The 20,006-nt window shown below is 45.4% G+C and overlaps 1 protein-coding gene across 1 annotated transcript in view; it reads right to left on the bottom strand.

Annotated features, from left to right (window-relative positions):
• The window catches only part of WNT5B (Wnt family member 5B), a 100,826-nt gene that overhangs the window by 9,319 nt on the left and 71,501 nt on the right, over positions 1-20,006 (bottom strand). Inside the window, exon 4 of the mRNA XM_044281380.1 lies at positions 13,062-13,354. Coding sequence (XP_044137315.1) covers positions 13,062-13,354 — 293 coding nt within the window. The remainder of the gene's footprint in view (positions 1-13,061; positions 13,355-20,006) is intronic.

Here is a 20,006-nt window from a genome sequence, read left to right as displayed (position 1 = left end):
GTGAGGGGCCCAAGCATATTTGGAGGCATTTTAGGGGTTTGATAACCCCTTTAAGCTTTATTTACAAAAAAGTCCTTTAATTAACAAACCGCATACAGAAACACAACATGAAATGAAGAATATGTGAAACAAAATAAGGATTTTCCACAAACTTTTAGTGTTTGCCTCAGCTACTGCCTGTCCAAAGAGACTTCTCAGTATTTCCATATTAAAAGGACTATTTCCTCATGTAGGAACTTGGCAATTAGGTCACCCGCAGGGGGTCTCAGATCTCAGAGGCAAGGGGGTGCAGACCAGCCTGAGGTCAGCTAGTTTGACACAATGCACTTACACAAGGCTTAGGTGAGTATGGCAGGCCAGCCAGGAGACCATTCAGCTCAGGCTCTGAATTCAAAGAGCCATTTCCTCCTACAATCACAATCCCCAAGTTCTTAAGTCCTCACCTTCTGTCAAGGTATTATATCTGGTTCGGGGAAAGTTAAAGGGAACCTGTCACTTTGAACATGCAGTCTCATCTGTGGGCAGCATGTGATAGAGCAAGATGAGCTGAGCGGATATATAGTTTTATAGGAAAAGATTCAACATAGCCTGTATTGTATTCAGTTAAATCCCTGCTCTTTCTATAGTTAAGTGTCCAGAAGGTGGCCTTACTGAGTTACTGACAGCCTTCCTGGTATGACTGCGTACGGATAGCGGTCACTAAGTAGGTCCACCCACTGGACATCTAAACCCAGAATGAGCAAGAATTAAAAGAAAATATTACAAGTTTTACACTGGGTAAAAGGGCTTATTAGTCACTAGTCAGACCACACATGGAGCACTGTGTACAGTTCTGGGCTCCTGTGAACAAGGCAGACATAGCAGAGCTGGAGAGGGTTCAGCGGAGGGCAACTAAAGTAATAACTGGAATGGGTGGACTACAGTACCCAGAAATATCAAAATTAGGATTATTCACTTTAGAAAAAAAGACGAATGAGGGGAGAGCTCATAACTATGTATAAATATATCAGGGGTCAGTACAGAGATCTCTCCCATCATCTATTTATCCCCAGGACTGTGACGAGGGGACATCCTCTGCGTCTAGAGGAAAGAAGGTTTGTACACAAACATAGAAGAGGATTCTTTAAGGTGAGAGCAGTGAGACTATGGAACTCTCTACCTGAGGTTATAATTATTAGATTTCTGGAGAAGGGTCGTGGTCCAGGGAGGGAATGCTTTCCCTAAGATGAGGAAACATTGGCTTCCACCTCATGAGGATTTTTTTCAGCCGTACAAAGTAACTTACTATAGAAATTACATAGTAAGTCATAGAAAGCTCTGATCTGGTGTCATTCCACTAGGAGGATGGTACCCTAACCCCTTTGGTGCTATAACAGCATGCAGGACTGTATAGGGGTCTCCCGTTTAGGTCCCTGTTCCATTAGCCAGAGCAGTCAGGCCAATACAAAAATGACCTGATGTATCGATGCATCATGCAGACAGACTGGTCTTTTCAGTGGTCCCCATGTGATGCTGCATTTCTTCTATAATCGAATGGGGATATAGCCGATGGGTGGTCCCAGCAGTGAGGTAGTGGCAGGGGGACCTGCCTATTTAAAAAGATGAATACCCCCCAGGTCTATGGTAACAACCTGGTTACTTTTTGTGATGAAAAGTAAAGTATCTAATCTGTGTTCATGTGCGTACCGATAGTGGATACACAGCGAAATGTGTCAATGGCCGGCTTATGTCCTTTTGAACTTGGTATCACTTGGTTGCTAGATGAGATCCTGAAAGTCAAACACAGAGGAGGTACAGAGAAATCCCAGGTAAGGCAAACAGGGAGGGGGTGAGGAACTTGAATGGGGGTCCGCAGTTAATGGTAGGGGGAGGAGGGCAGCTGAAAAGAAAGGAAGTGCTGGAACAACAGAGCAGGACATACACAAAAAGAAAAGAGGGCCATAAAGTCAAGAGGAGGTAGAATGGGAATAAAACAAAAAAGGAGAAAAAGCCTGGAAAGACAACATATGTGCTGCAGAGAGGTGTGATGATCTGCAGCCTTATGTGACCGGTTTATTACAGTGAGACTGGAGGGGGTGTAGGTGAGATTGTAATTGTAGCTGGTATGCCTGGTTTATGGCCAGGGCAGGGAGCCACTGTGACCTCCAGAGCAGATGACATTCCTGATGTACATACCATAGTCTGCAGTGACATTAGTGGACACCACGAGGTGTCCTTCCAGAGGAAGAGATACATGCTGGTTATTGGTGGACATCTGCATCAGTGTTATGGCGGTTGGTCTCCCCATCTGTATTTCTAGTATTGAATAAAAAGCTTAATGTGTCAAAAAAGTCCAGAAACTTTGTAACACACTTTGCCTATTAAATATTCGCCATTTTCAAGATGTCCGATTGCCGTTAGTGATTGCGCAAATTCTTGTTTACATCCAGAGGCCGAAAAACCCATCCTGACATAAAACTTTTTACAGCTGAGGGTTTGGTACAATTGTACACAGTCAAGACAATCCTCTTGGTGGCGAATTTATCAATGTACAAATCTCTCCTGTCCTCTCCTGTTTGTTACAATGTATCAGGATGGGTTTTCAGCTTGACAAACTGTTCATATCAATTGCCCATTGGGTCTTAACAATTTCTGCAAAGTGACCAGCTAACATTGGGCGTCGCACAGCTGAAATGACTGATATTAGATGACTATTGCCCATATGTAGAGTGGCAACCATCACGTGTCATCACCGTAGCCTGCCCCATGCATCCTGCGGTCCATATCCAGTAGATAGCTGCAGCCTGATCCTGTTATCAGAAGGACTGCTTACTGTGCTGCCCTCTTCGGTCTGCATAGACATAAGCATGCCACTCGATAGACCAATCACGGCAATATCCAACAAATAGGGCATCTGGACACCAGCTCATGCGTATGGCAGGTTGAAAACACGGTCAAAAGGTCATCCTACATACTTCAGAGTTTTAAAGGGGTTGTGCACCTTTGAGGAGGTTTTTGACAATGGGCAGATCTGCAAAGAGAAGCATACTTACCCGCTTTTTGTAGCTCTCTCCCTGCTCTTTCTCTCTCCAGCCTCGGCTGCACTCCCAGCGTTGACCTGCTCCCCTTCGTCAATACAGAAGTTTACATCCTAGGTGCGCAGTGGAGCAACAGACACCAAGGAGAGAAAGAGTGGAGAACCAGCCGCGGGAAGCAGGTAAGTATGCTTGCCTTCGCAGGCCTGCCAAAGAGGGGGTTTGCTACCATCACCTTCCTCCCCTCAAGGTACAGAACCTCTTTTTTTAGTGGCCCAAAAACATATCTTTAGGAAGTCCTATCACGTTCCTTAAAGGGAATGTTATTATTATTATTATTATTATTATTTTTACTAAAGGGCCTAGTGGAATAATAATAAATAAATAAAACTTCCCTTCTTGCTCCAGTCCAGTGCCACCCCTGTCATTTCCCCAGGCTGCAGCCAGTGACTTAATGTTTGGATGCAGTGGTGACTTCTAGGGATGAGCGAATTGACTTCTAGGGACGAAGCATCTGAAGTTGATTTGCACAATACTTAATTAGAATGCTGTACGACCGAGCGCTCTGTACAGTATTAGAATCTATTGGCTCAGATAAGCCGAAGTTATTTCTTCGTGAAGTCTCGCGAGACTTTGGGTTATAACTTTGTAAATTGATTTCTACTGTAAAAACCCTTTGTATCGAACTAGGGTTCGGTTCCAAGGTACCACCGTACAGTATTCTAACAAAGTTTTATGTGAATCGACTTCGGATGAAGCATTCTAGTCGATTCGCTCATCCCTAGTGACTTCCATAAACCACTATAGACAATGACTGGCCCCTCCGGTCTGATGCCGTACACTGCTGAGTCCAGTGAATGGCTGTAGTGGTACATGGAACATCACCACTGCCGCCAAACAATCCTTCTCTGACTGCAGTCCAGGGAAGATGACAGAGGGGTAGTGCTGGAGGCGCAGGGAGGGAATTTTTTTTATCATTTTACAAGGGTCCTAGCAGTGTAGTAACAAAAAAATAAAAACTTGGGACAACCCGCTTTAATCAAATTTTTAGACACCCGACACCTTGGACCCCCCCCCCCCCCCAATAAACTGTCTGAGAAGGTATCGGTGCTCACAGTAGCACCGCAGCCTTCTCCCTGCTCACCAAGCACAGTGCCGTCCATTTGATAGAGGTTGTGCTTGGTATCGCAGCTCAGCCCCATTCAATTCAATGGGGCTAAGCTGTGCCCAAGTCATGTGACCGATGAACGTGTCGTCATTGGCCTAGGCAAAGCTGAGAGAAGGCTGCAGCACTATGTGAGAGCTGGTGCCTTCTCAAACAGCCGATTGGTGGGGAACCCTAATGTCGGACCCCCACCGATCAGATACTGATGAGCTATCCAGAGGACGCTTTTTTTTCCGGTATTGAGACTAAGGCTGCAGTAAACGATTATTTGAGTAATTGAGTATTCTAGCGATTATTTTTTACGATTAATCGAGTATTCTAATAAGAAAAAATGAATTAATTGACTGTTTTCCTTTATAAAAACTCATCAGATCCCCTGCCATCAGCCCCCAACACCCTTCGTTCCCCCCTGTGTGGTCAGCCCAAGTGCTTCACTATCCCCCAGTGTCATCAGCTCCACTCCCCCAGTGCCATCAGCTCTCCCCTACCCCAGATTCAGCAGCTCTCCTCCCCCCTTGTGCCAGAAGCTTTCCCCCCCCCCTTGTGCCAGCAGCTCTCCCCTACCCCAGATTCAGCAGCTCTCCTCCCCCCTTGTGCCAGAAGCTTTCCCCCCCCCCTTGTGCCAGCAGCACTCCCTCCCCCTTGTGCCAGCAGCACTCCCACCCCCCTTGTGCCAGCAGCACTCCCACCCCCCTTGTGCCAGCAGCTCTGCCACCCACCTTGTGCCAGCAGCTCTCCCCCTGCTCCTCCTGACACCCGTAGTGCACAGCGTCATTGGTTGCTATGACGCTGTGCACTCTGGGAGCCTGGCCTTAGTCGCACCAACTTACCTTTCCAGCAGGGACGCTGCCGACACTCCATCATTCCGCGCTGCGTCTGACGTCATACAGCGTGTCAGGTCACGGCGTGCGTACATCAGGAGGTCAGTGCAGCACCATGCTGGAGAGGTGAGTATTGTGGGCCAGTGGGAGACCACGGAGCGGGAATAAGAGCAACCGCTTCACTCCCGCTCCGTGGTCACGTGCCACAAATGAATCTTCGATGCCAAAAAATTGCATTGAGGATTTTTTTTGTCGAATTACTTGATTCAATCGAGTAATCGTTTTAGCCCTAATTGAGACCCTTTACCGGATTTAAATACCGGAAAAGAATAATGCTAGTGTGAAAGAACAGGCTTTTTACTCCAGTTTTTCGATTCTCCGCGGCACTGTTGATGCATGTGCCTAATTTATAACAAGCCGTGTACCTAGTTATAGATTAGTCACACCTTCTGCAGTCTCTGCCCCTGGAGTAAAAAACACTCCAGCCTCTGACTGGAGGTTAACTCCACTCTAATGCCCATTTCCAGCCATAAATGTTACTAAATTTGTATGACAAAATATTGCACGGGTGTTTAAAAATTGCGACCTTTTTTCCACCAAAAATTGGCATAGTGTTCTTTGTAAATGACCCCCATTGTCACTTTTCCAGGGTACCTACCCCTTATGTTGTGTCAGCTGAATGCCTTTTGTTTTCCCGGCAGCTGAATCTACTGATCTCCGGCTGGTGATGCTGGGATGTAATCTCCAACAGGTGATGATCTGTCACCTTCTGTCTATGTCAACTTCTCTCCCCTTTCCAGAAGCTATATTAAAGTATTCAGGGAGATCCCTCTGTTCCAGAACCCCCCTATACCATATCCAGAGCTGACAGACTTTACATACAGCAGCTCACTCTGGGGGACCCACCGATCTGAAAAGTACTTAGTGTAAATATTACTGCTTGCTGTCAGTAACTGAGAATATTCATGTTTCTAAAAAACCACAATTCTGCCACAGTTTTATGGGTTTTGGTTTTACAGCGTTTCCTATGCGGTAAAACTGACCTTTTACTTTCATTCTCCGAATACAACGATACCACATACATATGTATAGTTTTTCTTGCATTCTAATTAAAAAATTAGGAAAATTTGAAATATATATATATATATATATATATATATATATATATATATATATATAATATTTTTTTATGTTTTGGGATTTTTTATTATTATATATATTTTTTTTTTTTACACTTTTTAATAGTTCCTATAGGGAACTATAACAAGCAACCATTAGCATTGGAGTCTATGGAAATTGCTCTATGTTCCTATGGAGCCCTGCCACAGGCAGGCTCTCCATAGGAACTAATGTGCAGCAACCTTGTATCCCTCAGGAGTACAAAGGCTGCACATACCATCCGGTTCCCCCAATTCTCACCACATTTGACCACAGCATCTGAGGGGTTAAATGTGTGCAATCAACGTTATCATTGACCTCATACATTAGTCCTGGGTGCCTGCTGTTTAAAACAGCAGGCACTCGGCGGCTATGGCGTCCGCTGTGCTTGTGAGTAGGTGACCATTAAATGCCTGACTGCCAATGTAAAATTATGTAAAGAGGCCGGGAAGGGGTTAAAAAAAAAAACTTGGAAATGTCAGTGACAAATCAAAAGTTTTGATCAGTAGTGGTTTGTGCCAAAACCCCACAAATTCCTAGAACGAGGAGAAAGAGGTCATACTGTCTCCGATCACAGACTTTTAACCCTTCAGATGTCATGGTCAATTGCAACCACAGCATCTGAGTAGTTACTGGAAGCATTGAGCTCCTGGTGACCAAACGACAAACACCCTCCCCCGCAGGGAGATTATGTGAGCTGTTGGATTTCCATGGCAGCTTGGGGCCTTCTGAAGGCTCCGAGGCCTGCCATATTAAAGTTCCTATCCAGCCCTGCCTAAAGCAGGGCTTTATAGGAATACAGTGATTTTCCCATAGACTGCAATCGTAAACCATTGCAGTCTATGGTATAAGCGATCTAATGATCACATGTTGAAGTCCCCTTGGAGAATAAAAATAAAAGGTAAAAAATAAAATATAACAAACCCAAAAAGAACAAAAATAAAATCACCCCCCTTCTCCATTTTACAAATAAAAATAAACAAAAAAGTAAAAGTAAAGATCATTAGTACTGACGCGTCTAAAAATGCCCAAACTATTAATTAAAATATAAAGGATATTTATTCTGTATGATGAATAAAAAATGCAAAAATAATCAAAACTGCCAAATCACAGTTTTTTGGTCACTTCACCGTCTGAATTTTTTTTATAAAAAGTGATCAAAAATTAATACATCGCAGATATAGCAATGCAAAGAAAATGTTTTTAAAAGTTTTATCAATTTTTTTAACTATTAAAACATAAGAATGAAATATAAAATTTGATATAGCTGTAATCATACTGACCTGCAGAATTAATTAACATATTAACAGTTTTACCACATAGGGAACACCGTAAAATTGAAACACAAAAAAACAATTGCATGAATTCAGTTTCATTTCCTATTCCACCCGATTTAGAATTTTTTTCCAACTTCCCACTACATCATATGGAATATTAAATGGTGCTCGGGGTGCACAGCCAATGAGGCGAGGCGATTGCCACAGGCCAGGCAGCGACAACTGGTGGGCAGCAGAACGGCCATGGGCAATAAGCGCTTCCATTGTGGAAGTGCTCATCTCTGCATATTCTACTGTATTGCTGTTTTCAGGACAGCAATACAGTTGAATGCTGTGGCGGGGCATGGGAGCAATGTCTCTCTTCCCCCCCCCCTTCCCATTCCCTCTAATATGCTTTAGTCCTAGTGCCTGTTAACTATATCTTCATAGCATTGCCTGATCTGGGCAGTATACAGCTCAGGGCATGGGCTGGAAGAGGTCAGTGTCCTGCACCACATCACTGACAATAGAATGGAGGTAAGTATTTTCGTTATTGTTTTTATTTGGCACCATGCTGTAGGGTCACAATGGGAGGGGGGGGGTCATTATTTTCTATCTAAGGGAAGCACTATGGGGACATTGGGGGCTCTAAAAGGGGGCATTTTGTACTGGCACGCTTTATAAGGGAGCATTTTCGTACTGTCATACATTATAATTGGATATTTTCTATACAGGTACACATTATAGGGGGAATTACTACTATTGGGGGCATTTTTGTAATCTTAATTTCTACTGGGGGACTTTGAGGAACATTATTACTAGTATGGGCACTGTGGGGGCATTATTACTTATGGAGCAAGATGAGGGACATTACTACTATTGGGAGCACTGTTACCAGATAGTACACTCTGGCAGATAATTATTAAGATTGGTGGGACTTTTCGGAGGACTGTTACAGTTTAGGGGGCCCTGGCTCAGTATGAGGTTGGCACAATAATTTTTGGAGGACACTGTTAACAGCACTTTAAGTGTCAGGGGCAGTATTTGCTGAAAACAGTTATTTTTTAGGGAGCTGTGTACCAATAATTATTGATAGAGATGACCTTGCGGTTCGCGCGGCGGTCTTTGCTTGTTCGTGATTCGCCAAACATGCGAACACATGGCGATGTTCGCATGCGCCATATTCTTTTGCATTGTGCCGACATTTGACCCATGACACAATCAGGTGAGACAGGACAGGCAATTGAGACGTTTCAGCACATGGACACACCTGCACCCAATACCAGAACCTGATCTGGCAGCCATTTTACATTCTGTGTTTTGCCAGTGTAGGGAGAGGTTGCTTTGTGGAGCAGGGACAGACTTAGGGACACCAAACGCTAGCTAATAGGGCCACAAAAGTCCTTTTAAGGACTGGTATAGGTGTGGTATCGACAGGTGTGATATAATTATAACATACTTTCTAACATAGAAAGTATATTATAGTGCAGGGATAGCCAACCTGAGGCTCTCCAGCTGTTGCAAAACTACAACTCCCAGCATACGTAGACTGCCTACAGCTATCAGCCTACAGCAGGGCATGGTGGGAGTTGTAGTTTTACAACAGCTGGAGAGCCACAGGTTGGCCATCCCTGTTATAGTGCATTTGTATTGTGCAGCAGTTGTGTGCGATTCTGCTGCGATACTGCAGCTAGATAGAGGGACAAGCGTTATTGGAAAAACTATTTGCAACGGGTGTGATATACCTGTTGCCCCCCAAAAAAATGATTATGGGGAGCGATATACCTGCTTCCACAAAATACTGATTGAGGGGTGCGATATACATGCTTCCACCAAATATTTATTCAGGTGTTCTATATACCCGTTTCCACAAAATACTGATTGAGGGGTGGGATATACCCGCTTTCACAAAATAATGATTGAGGTCTGCGATACACTAGCTTCCACAAAATACTGATTGAGGGGTGCGATATACCCGCTTCTACAAAATACTGATTGAGGCCTGCGATATACATGCTTCCACAAATACTGCTCTTCTCTAGGGACTTTGGCACAGGGTCATTTTGAAAATGACAGGCAGAGGAAGAGGCAGGACGTTCCGCAGGGGTGGTAGGGGTCGGTTAGGTGCACCAGGCCGGAGCCTAACTGGGAAGTTGGAGAAGGTGCGTGCGATTACGTTAAAGGACGCACCAGAGTTGGTTGAGTGGCTCATTCAACCTTCCGCTTCTGCACCCTCCTCATCCTCTGTATCTGCACCCTCCTCACTCTCTGCTGTGTACACCCCCAAAGACACCACCACCACCATAGCCCCTCCACTCGAGTCAGAGGAATTATTTTCCCATCTATTTCCAGACCTTACCGATGCTCAGCCATTCTTGGCATCGGATGAGGAAGAGGAGGTAGCAACGACCGCCACCCAGCGGTCTGACGACAGTACCCAGATCAGTCCAAGGAGGGTGGTCTCTGCTGTTGCTGCCTACTCCGAGATCTCTAATGTCAATGGTGGTGAAGGTGACGATTATGACGTGTCGACGGACGTCACGTGGGTGCCCACAAGAGAGGAAGAGGAGGGGAGTTCAGAGGGAGAGACAAAACAGCAGATAGGGAGGAGAAGGAGGAGAAGCAGGCAGAACTTGCAGTGCACAGGAGGCAAAAAGCAGACTGCAAATATATCTGGAGCGAGCCATCTACCATGCACGGTCACATCTTGCGCTCCCAGGACGCCGGCACATGGCTCCGAAGTGTGGGCTTTTTTTAACGTGTCAGCTGCTGACAGTAGTGTTGCCATCTGCAGCCTGTGCTGTCAACGCATAAGTCGCGGTAAGCCCAACACTCACCTAGGGACGACCGCCTTAAGAAGGCACCTGGCTTCCCTTTACCGAGCCCACTGGGAGCAACGCCGTCAGAACCCACAAAGCCACACTCCCGGTGCTCCACGTCCTGCCTCTTCTCCTTTCTTCCCCCATTTATCCTCCACTACACGTTCCACCGTGTCGTCGTCGCGTTCATCTGGCAGAAGGCAGGCTTCCGTGGCCCGCTGGCTTGACAGAACTGCGAGCCCGCCAACTACTGCCATATAAACTTGTGGACTCAGAGGCCTTTAGAAAATTTGTGGCCATTGGCACACCGCAATGGAAGGTCCCAGGAAGGAAATAATTCTCCCAGAAGGGCATCCCAGAGCTATATGGCCACGTTCAGCGGCAATTGAATATATCTCTGGCACACAGTGTCGGTGCCAAGATACATCTGACCACAGACACGTGGTCTAGCAAACACGGGCAGGGAAGGTACATAACTTTTACTGCCCACTGGGTGAACCTTCTGACGGCCGTCAAGCAGGTTACCCGTGGCACCCGTGTGGATTTGGTGTTACCGCCACGGACTGCATGCAGGCCTGCCTCTCCTCCTCCTACTCCATCCTCTGTCTTCTCAAAGGCTGACTTCTCTTCCGCTGCACCCCCCAAGCTTCCCAGAACCTATTTGACGTGCCAAGTGAGACGTTGCCATGCTGAGCTGCAGCTGTTGTGCCTGGAAGCCAAGAGCCACACCGATCCTGCACTCCAGGGAGGCTGTTGCATTCCGGATGACCTTGAGATCTGGTGAGTGCGACTCTACAACTATTTTTTGTTAAGGGCACCATCAGTGACATTGTACCTTACACCTTCTTTCTGGAGCGTGTATTGCGTAGTGTCATTGATCAAGCCGTCGAGGAGCAGGAGCTGGAAGATGAGGAAGTCGCAATGCTGAATGAATTCCCAGGTGGGGGCTATTCCATCTGAGACAAGTGAGCAGGAGTAGTCGGAAGAGGAGTCAGAGGAGGATGGTGGCTGGGGGGAGGAGGAGGAGCAGCAGCAAGAAGAGAAGGCTTTGAGGGGGACATTCGACATGGGCGATGAGCAGGAGCCAGGGCGCTCCACCGCTTCCAATTTAGTGCAAATGGGGGCCGTCATGCTCCAGTGTTTGAAGAGGGACCCCGGTATAAAAAGCATAAAGGGCAAGGACAAGTACTGGGTGACAACATATTTAGACCCCCGATACAAACACAAAAAGCTGGCACAATTTGCCATGGAACTCTTGGCTTGCCCCTCGTCGAGTGTCCTGTCCGAAAGGACTTTCAGCGCAGCAGGGGGGGTTGTGGCCGCTAAGCGCACTCGCCTAGCTCACGACAGTGTGGACTGCCTCACATTTCTAAAAATGAATGAGGCATGGATCTCGGAGGAATTCAACACCTGTGGCGACCACGTGTAATTGAATTTCCTTATGCCAGCCCACACATATCTGCCACCAAAAAATGGTCCTTGTCTTATGCATGTACAGCGGCATAAAAAACATTTTCTGTCAGGTGAATACCTAATTTTTGGGGCCTGTACTGGCCTACAGTAAAATTGTTATCCACTGACCGTCTAATATACCTCCAGCCACATAATCACTTGTTCTTTTCTGTCCGGTGAATGCCTAATTTTTGGGGCCTGTACTCCTGTGGCCTAAAATATCAATTTTCTTGGCTCCAGCAGGGCACATTTTTTGAGAGTTTCCCTTTAAGACGCATAAAAATGGCCCCTGATTAAAATACACTGTCCATGTTGTTGGACTATTTGTGCACTTCCAGTAAGTATTTGCTGGCTGCAAATATGACCTGAAGGTTTTTCAGGTTCGCCTGCCATTAAAGTGAATGGGGCCCGCCGCGAACGCGCGGTTTGCAAACATTTGATCGGGAATGCGCGTTTGCGAAATGTCCCGGCCGATGTTCGTCCATCACTAATTATTGAAGGGAGCATTATCTGTGTGGTACTAGTATTTTCAGGGGACTGTTTCTGCAGTATAATATTGGGGAGCACAGTAAGCACAGTATTAGGGCTGGCAGGATGGGGTGTTCAGAAGGTAGGAGGATGATGAAAAAGTAGGAAACTAAGATGTCTGTCAAACTCTGCAGAGACAAAAGATGGCTGAAAGAAATCATCATGGTGGTCTTCTCTGAATTGAGAAGATAAGGAAAGAGAATGTCTACATCAGAGGACACATCACTGGATGTAAGAGGTATGTGGTGCTGTATTACCCTGTATATTTTGTAGCTCTGTATGTAATGTTTTTCAAGTATGTCTTTAACAGTAGGGCTGGAGGGAAGGGGTTAGGTTAACAATTTGGCGTGGGGCGTTTTAGTTTTCACCTCAGGTAGCAGAAAGGCTAGGTGCACCCTGAATGGTGCCATTAGAAAGTAAAACTTATCCTACAAAAAAACAAGCCTTGATTTGGCTATGTGAACAGAAAAATAAAAAAAAGTTATCACACCTGGAAGGCAAAGAGTAGAAAACAGAAAATAGCTGTGTCAGGAAGAGGTTAAAGTACAGGGACACTAAGCTTTATTTACATAAAACGTGGAAACCCCCTTGAAGGGCCATGTCAGGTTATATTAGAGTGCTGGTGTAATAACAGGAACAGCTGATGTTGGTCACACATATGGATGTAAATGTTTCTGGCCGTTTTCAGCACTGGACATATGTGACAAAGTAGTAATCATGGGGGGCAGGGATGTTTCTGCACTTTGTCATCCCATGCTACAGTCAGTCTCTACCCAGCATGAAATGGCTGATAATGGGGAACAACAAACTGGCTTAACGGTATATTTAGTGAACTAATGTTGACTTACCCTGCGGCCAGCTTCGTTATTCTGGATGTTCATTAAAGCCTTTGCTTGCTCCTCCGACCCTTTCGGATAGTTTTTCTCCCTTTCTCTGGCATCCACAAATTCCTTGGCAAAGCGGTAGCCATACTCCACGTTATCCCCGCAGCCCCCCCATAGCCAGTCTCGTGGTAAGTCTTTGGGACGAGTAGTTCGGCTGCAGCCACAAGTCGACAGTTCCCCCTCCCGGCAGGCACGGCTGATCGCATTCACAACTCCTGCTGCGCTGATGGCATATGTGAAGGCTGCTTCTCTGCTTCCTGCAAATGAAGACAAGATGGAAAAATGATGGTCAGGACCAGAAGACATCTTGATGTGTAGGCAGTTCACTGACAGCAAGGTATGATGACTTTGACAGAGTCACTGCAGACTGACAGGGCTTATCCAGTGTTATGTAATTAATGCTTAAAGGGAATCTGTCACCAGAAGATTCTCTGTAAAAAAAAAAAAAAAAAAATGACACAATGCCTAGTATTATGCCTTATTTGCAAGTTCGGCATTTGGGTGCTGGCCATAGGCTTCTATTACGGAGACCTCTTATAGGCTTCCCTGGTGCATGCCACCATAGAATTCCGTTATAACAGAATCCATTACGGAATTCTTAGATAACCTGAACGCCGACCTTGAAAATCGCAGGTTTGCTCAACACTACTTGTAGGGCATCTTACATGGACCTGTCAATCAGTAAGGGGGAGGGAGGGGCTGGCAGAGGAAGCAGGAGGAGCAAGGGCGAACAAAGTGTCTCAGGCTCGCCCTCCGTGCACTTAAATGCTCATTTGCATATGGATTAAAAGAACTTTATCTCCTATAAGTGAAATTTATCATTACATTCAGCTGAGCTACCACTACAAGGCATTGGTGGTCATTTGCTATAATCACTAAGCCAGTTTTTTGCATTGAATAAGTCTTATCAAATTTTGACGCGCAGGCATTTTTATGCCGTCCTCGCCACTAGGGAATGGCTACTAACATTTACTCCTGGATACAGGCGTAAAAGAGGAGTGGAAACTACTCCAAATCAGAGGCTGCTGTAGTTTTCACTCCAGGCGCACCTAATTTATGGCGAGGCCTGTGTCTAGTCATAAATTAGCCACTTCCTCTGGCAGCAGAGGGGCCATCAAAGGCCAGCGTAAAAAGCAGGTCTCTAGTAAATGATCCCTATTGTGCCTGGTTTAACAGTGAATTTCCTGGTGACAGATTCCTGTTAAAGGGGCTCTCCAGCTAATTGTTGTTCAGGCAGCACGATCTGCTGCCGACAAAGGAAGATTTAGGTGACCGCACCAATGCTCCTATTACCTGATGAACGAGCGTTTCACTCATTCATCGGGTAATCAAAACACCTTTATACTGGCAGATTATTGCTAACGAGCGTTCGCACAAATGCTCGTTAGTGATAATCTGTCTGAACATCAGGCAGTGTAAAGGCCCTTAAAGCTGACCATACATGAGATAACTGTCAGCTGAGCAAGCATTTAGTGAATGGCGAGAGGGGAGAAAGCCTCTACCAGAAACCTTGAATTATCACCCGGGGGAAAAAATAAACGGGGCATTAAAATCCAACATCCCAGAACCCCATCTCCTCCGACATCAGCCGTCAGAAGCACGTCATACACATTAGATGGTCGACTGAACCAGCAAAAATCGCCAGGTTTGGAGAGCTTTTCTTGACATTTTCAACACCTCTGCTTGCTGTCAGTGGATGGGAACACAGTTTACAGACAAGGCTGAAAATCTATCCAATTGATACAGTTACACTGCTCCTTAGGGTGCTGCCACACGTTGCAGATGTGCCGAGTTTCTGGTGCATTTTCTACCAATCGACGGAACACACTGCAAAACTGAATTACATTAATTACAAAATAGAGTTGCAATGTATTTGGAAAGTCTTCACTTTTACAGCTTTGTGCTAAAATAAAAAAAATAGCCAGTTTTCCCCATCATTCTGCACTCCGTACCCCATAATGAGAAAGTGAAAACAGAATTTTCAGAAATTTTTGCAATTTAAAAACTAAAATGTCTCATGATGTATTCAGACCCTTTGACATTTAGCTCTGGGGCCTGCAATTCCTCTTGATCATCTTTGAGATGTTTCTACAACATGATTGGAGTCCATCTGTGGTATATACAGATGACTGGACATGATTTGGAAATACTCCTGTCTATATAAGGTCTCACAGCTGACAATGCATATCAGTGCAAAGACCAAGGCAAGAGGAGGAGAGAACTGCCTGTAGAGCTCAGAGACAGGATTGTGTGGAGGCACAGATGTGGAGAAGGGTACAAAAAATGTCTGCTGCTCTGGAGGTTCCCAAGAGAACAGTGGCCTCCATAATTCTTAAATGGAAGAAGTCTGAAACAACCAGGATTCTTCCTAGAGCTGGCCGCCCCACCAAACTAAGTAATCAGGGGAAAGGGGCCTTGAAAAGATAGATGACCAAGAACCCAATGTTCGCTCTGAGCGCCAAAGATCCTATGTACAGATGGGAGAAACTTCCAGTAGGTCAACCACCACTGCATCACTCCACCAATCTGGGCTTTATGGCAGAGTGGCCATAAAGATGCCTCTCCTCAGTAAAAGACAAATTAAAGTTTGCAACAAAAAAAAAAAAAAGCAGCTAAAGGACTTTCAGACTGAGAAACAAAATTCTCTAGTCTAATGAAACCAAGATTGAACTTTTTGGCCTTAATTCTAAGCGTTATGTTTAGCGGAAACCGTAAAGTGAAGCATCGTGGTGGCAGCAGCGATGGGTCATCAGTTTCAAAGAGTCAGATAACAAGACAATGATCCTAATCACACAGCCAAAACGGCACAGGAGTGACTTAGGCCTCATTCACACATACGTGGATTTTCACGGACCACAGTGAAAACCCATCCTGACGTCCTGTTGAGTGCACGGCGTCATTGGTTGCTATGATGCCGTGCACTTTGTGCCGCCACCGCTGTACAGTAATACACTCATAGAGATAATACGAGTTTATTACTGTACAGCGGTGGCACAGAGTCAGAGACCGTGGTCCGTAAAAATCCACGTATGTGTGAATGAGGCCTTAGGCACACCTCTGTGAATGTCCTTGAGTAGAACCCTGACTTGAACCCAATCGAACATCTCTGAAGAGACCTGAAAATGGTTGTCCGCTGACGGTCCCCATCCGACATGACAGAGCTTGAGAGGATCTACAGGAAGAAAGACAAAAAATCCCCAAATCCAGATGAGTAAACCTTGTGGCATTCATACCCAAGAAGACTGGAGGCTCTAATCAGTGTGAAAGGGTCTGTATACTTAAAGAGGACCTGTTACCACTCCTGAGATGCCTGGTTTAACAGCTTCATGCAACAATGCAATTATAACTTCTAGTAGGAATAATAAAGGAATGGCACAACACAGAGATATAGAGATGTTCCAGAATTGTTATTACATAGGAAATGCATGACGCTAATTAAACAGGCATGTCAGGAGTGGTGAAAGGTCCTCTTTCGGTCACTGCAAGATTTTAGTTTTTCCCTTTTCAATAAATTTGAAAAGATTTTGAACATTCTGTTTTCACTTTGCCATTATGGGGTACTGAATGCAGATTTGATGGGAAACATTACATTTTTTTTTATTTCAGCACAAGGCCGCAACATAAAATGTGAAAAAGTAAAAAGGTCTGAAGACTTTCCAAACGCACCTTTCATTTAAAGGGGTTCTGTAGTTTTTTTTAAACTGATGATCTATCCTCTGGATAGATCATCAGCATCTGATTGGCGGGGGTCCAACACCCGGGACCCCTGCCAATCAGCTGTTTGAGAAGGCAGCGGTGCTGGCAGTAGTACCGCGGCCTTCTCGCTGTTTACCGCAGGCCCAGTGACGTCACGACTAGTATCAATGGCCTGGGTGGGGCTAAGTTCCATTCAAGTGAACAGAGCTTAGCCCCGCCCAGGCCATTGATACTAGTCGTGACGTCATTGGGCCTGCGGTAAACAGCGAGAAGGCCGCGGCACTACTGCCTGTGGATGCAGCTACTCCAGCGTGGGACTGTACATAATCAGGGCAAGTGTGAACACTGACCCAAGCACACGTATTGAGAATGGATTTCACTGTACAATGATAGTTACGGCAGCCTAGGTGGGCTCCTACTCAATGCCCAAATACAAGTGTGCAATAGCCTGCAGTGAGTGGATCTCCCATTACCTGTCAGATTTGCTCATAAAGCAATTACTGAGTCGGTCAGGGGGTGCACTGTTTTGCACATAACACTTACGTGCCTTTCTTTGGTCATTAAATGAAGAGGTGCATTGAGGGGTATTAGTCCAGGTCAAGCAGAAATGCATTTATTCACTTTTTTTTATTTTGAATATAAAAAGTTTACACATAGATCTGGGCCGGTGCAGCCACCAGTAGGGGGTGCTTACTGCATAAACATTTACTATGAAGTTCAATGTGAGTGGCATATATCCCTATACAATTTTTAGGATTTATACTGCCATTTTTTTTCCCGCCCCAGGTAGGTGTCTATACTTATCAGCTGTAATATACTGATCCTTCTGATTGCACATCACGCAATTCCCAGCCTTAGCTGCAGGCCATGCTGAGAGTTCTTGTACTACAAGAGCCAGAGGGTCCCGGCTGTCTGTCAGGGGCACACAGTACCTGTTTGCTGTCCTGACCTTTTCATGCAGTTGACAACACACTGTGGACTATGTAAAACACATCAGATACCAATCAGTCTGCACCTCAAGGCATAAGGTCTCTGCATTTTTGCAGCTGATATCAGCAGAGTGATGACAGATAAAGTGTTCATTACATATCACAGGCAGCGGCTGCCTTGGTACTGACACAGGCTGAGGGGCACTGGGCGACCCTGGGGGCAGGAGTCAGGCTGCTAGGTACCTGTCTTATATTATAACTCAGTGCAATGGCTCCACAGTGCCATTGTGTGGCCAATGCCGGCGGTGCATCTATGGAATCCTGGTGCCAGGTTATCTGGGTGAAAATCCCGTAGGGCGTGTTGTGTTTGGGTTGATAATATGCAGGAATCCACGGGGCACGGGACTGAGGAGATAAAGGGGTATCCTAAGGGATATATTATGGGTGCTGATAAGGTGTTAGGAGGGGTCCAGGTGCTGGGAGAATGTTTGCCTCTGGGTATGGCATCTATTGGTGAGCAATGGATGAAGGATTGTCCTAACTATTAATCAATCAGTTGACACCGCACACTAGAAAATAACTTTCTCCAATGAGAGACCCTCCTATAATGAACTATAGGGTCTCAATCTGCATGGGGGAGGTTGCACGGCCATGTGCAGTTACAGCTAATGTAGGTTCAATAGCACTGATCTTGAGGAGTCACATAGGCTCCTAGGAGCTACTTGTTTGTTTTTGTCTTGCTTGAACTCTTGAAGGGGAAAGTGGTTGATGTAGTAACAATGGTGCCAGTAATCCCCCTGCCCCATCCCCATCATAGGATTAGGAATGCAAGAGAGGTGTACTGCCCCTTTAACACCTATCTTTATTATGTGGTATCAGTCTCAGCCCTGATCCAGAAGACTCTCTCCATTTCAAAAGGATTTAAGACAATGAGACCTCACACCTCAAATCAAAGGCTGAAATGTTCTGCTAATCATGGGGGAGGGGGCTGCAGACATCCAAACCCCCCTAATATACCAACAAAGTGCCTCACCAGAGTCAACTCTATGCCCCTGAATGTGATAGTGTAACCCCAGTAATGCATGACACCCCAACCTCATGCAGGGACTCAAGCCATGGAGCTGCACCTCACCTACTTAACCCCTTCTAAAGGGAACCTGTCACCAGGATTTTGTGTATAGAGCTGAGGACATGGGTTGCTAGATGGCCGCTAGCTCATCCGCAATACCCAGTCCCCATAGCTCTGTGTGCTTTTATTGTGTAAAAAAAATTATTTGATACATATGCAAATTAACATGAAAGAGTCATATCTTACTTGTGTGACTAGAGAAGAGTCATATTTTCAAGCTCTGACTCATATCAGGTTAATTTGCATATGTATCAAATCGTTTTTTTCCACAATAAAAGCACATAGAGCTATGAGGACTGGGTATTGCGGATGTGCTTGTGGCCATCTAGCAACCCATGTCCTCTATACACAAAATCCCAGTGACTGGTTCCCTTTAAATGTATATCCACTTCTTTTCTGTCCTCTTCCCTGTACCCCACTTTTTCCACCATTCTGAATCTACATTGCTATACAGCAGCATGCCGTATCTTAATGACAACGCTTCCATTTATGACTTTTTGCCTTTTAACCCACATTCTGCCACTTCCTCATTATATGACTGAAAGGATTTGGACCTTTCTGGACCTCTACTCAATGACCACCTAGGTTTTACTGAACTTCACTTTTCACAAATGCCATTTCTTAATCAACCCGATTCCTTCATGTATTTATACCAATGTCTGCACCTAAATCATGGCACAACTCAACCATAGAACCAGGCTGCAGTCCCTAGAGCTAATAGTTCACAGAACTACACTGCAGTCCCTGCCATTCACAATACACTGACCCAAACTGCAGTCCCTGACACTCACGGTCCTATACAGAATAAGAGCAGATACTGAGAATTACACTCAGTATACAGGACAAGAGAAGTGGTACTGTGCAGTGTCCATATATACAGAATAAGAGCAGATACTGAGAACTACACCCAGTATACAGGACAGGAGAAGTGGTGCTGTGCAGTGTCCATATATACAGAATAAGAGCAGATACTGAGAATTACACCCAATATACAGGACAGGAGAAGTGGTACTGTGCAGTGTCCATATATACAGAATAAGAGCAGATACTGAGAATTACACCCAGTATACAGGACAGGAGAAGTGGTACTGTGCAGTGTCCATATATACAGAATAAGAGCAGATACTGAGAATTACACCCAGTATACAGGACAGG

This window comes from Bufo gargarizans, chromosome 2, assembly GCF_014858855.1.
Source record: "Bufo gargarizans isolate SCDJY-AF-19 chromosome 2, ASM1485885v1, whole genome shotgun sequence".
NCBI lineage: Eukaryota > Metazoa > Chordata > Amphibia > Anura > Bufonidae > Bufo > Bufo gargarizans.
This window is presented reverse-complemented; position numbering and strand designations above follow the sequence as displayed.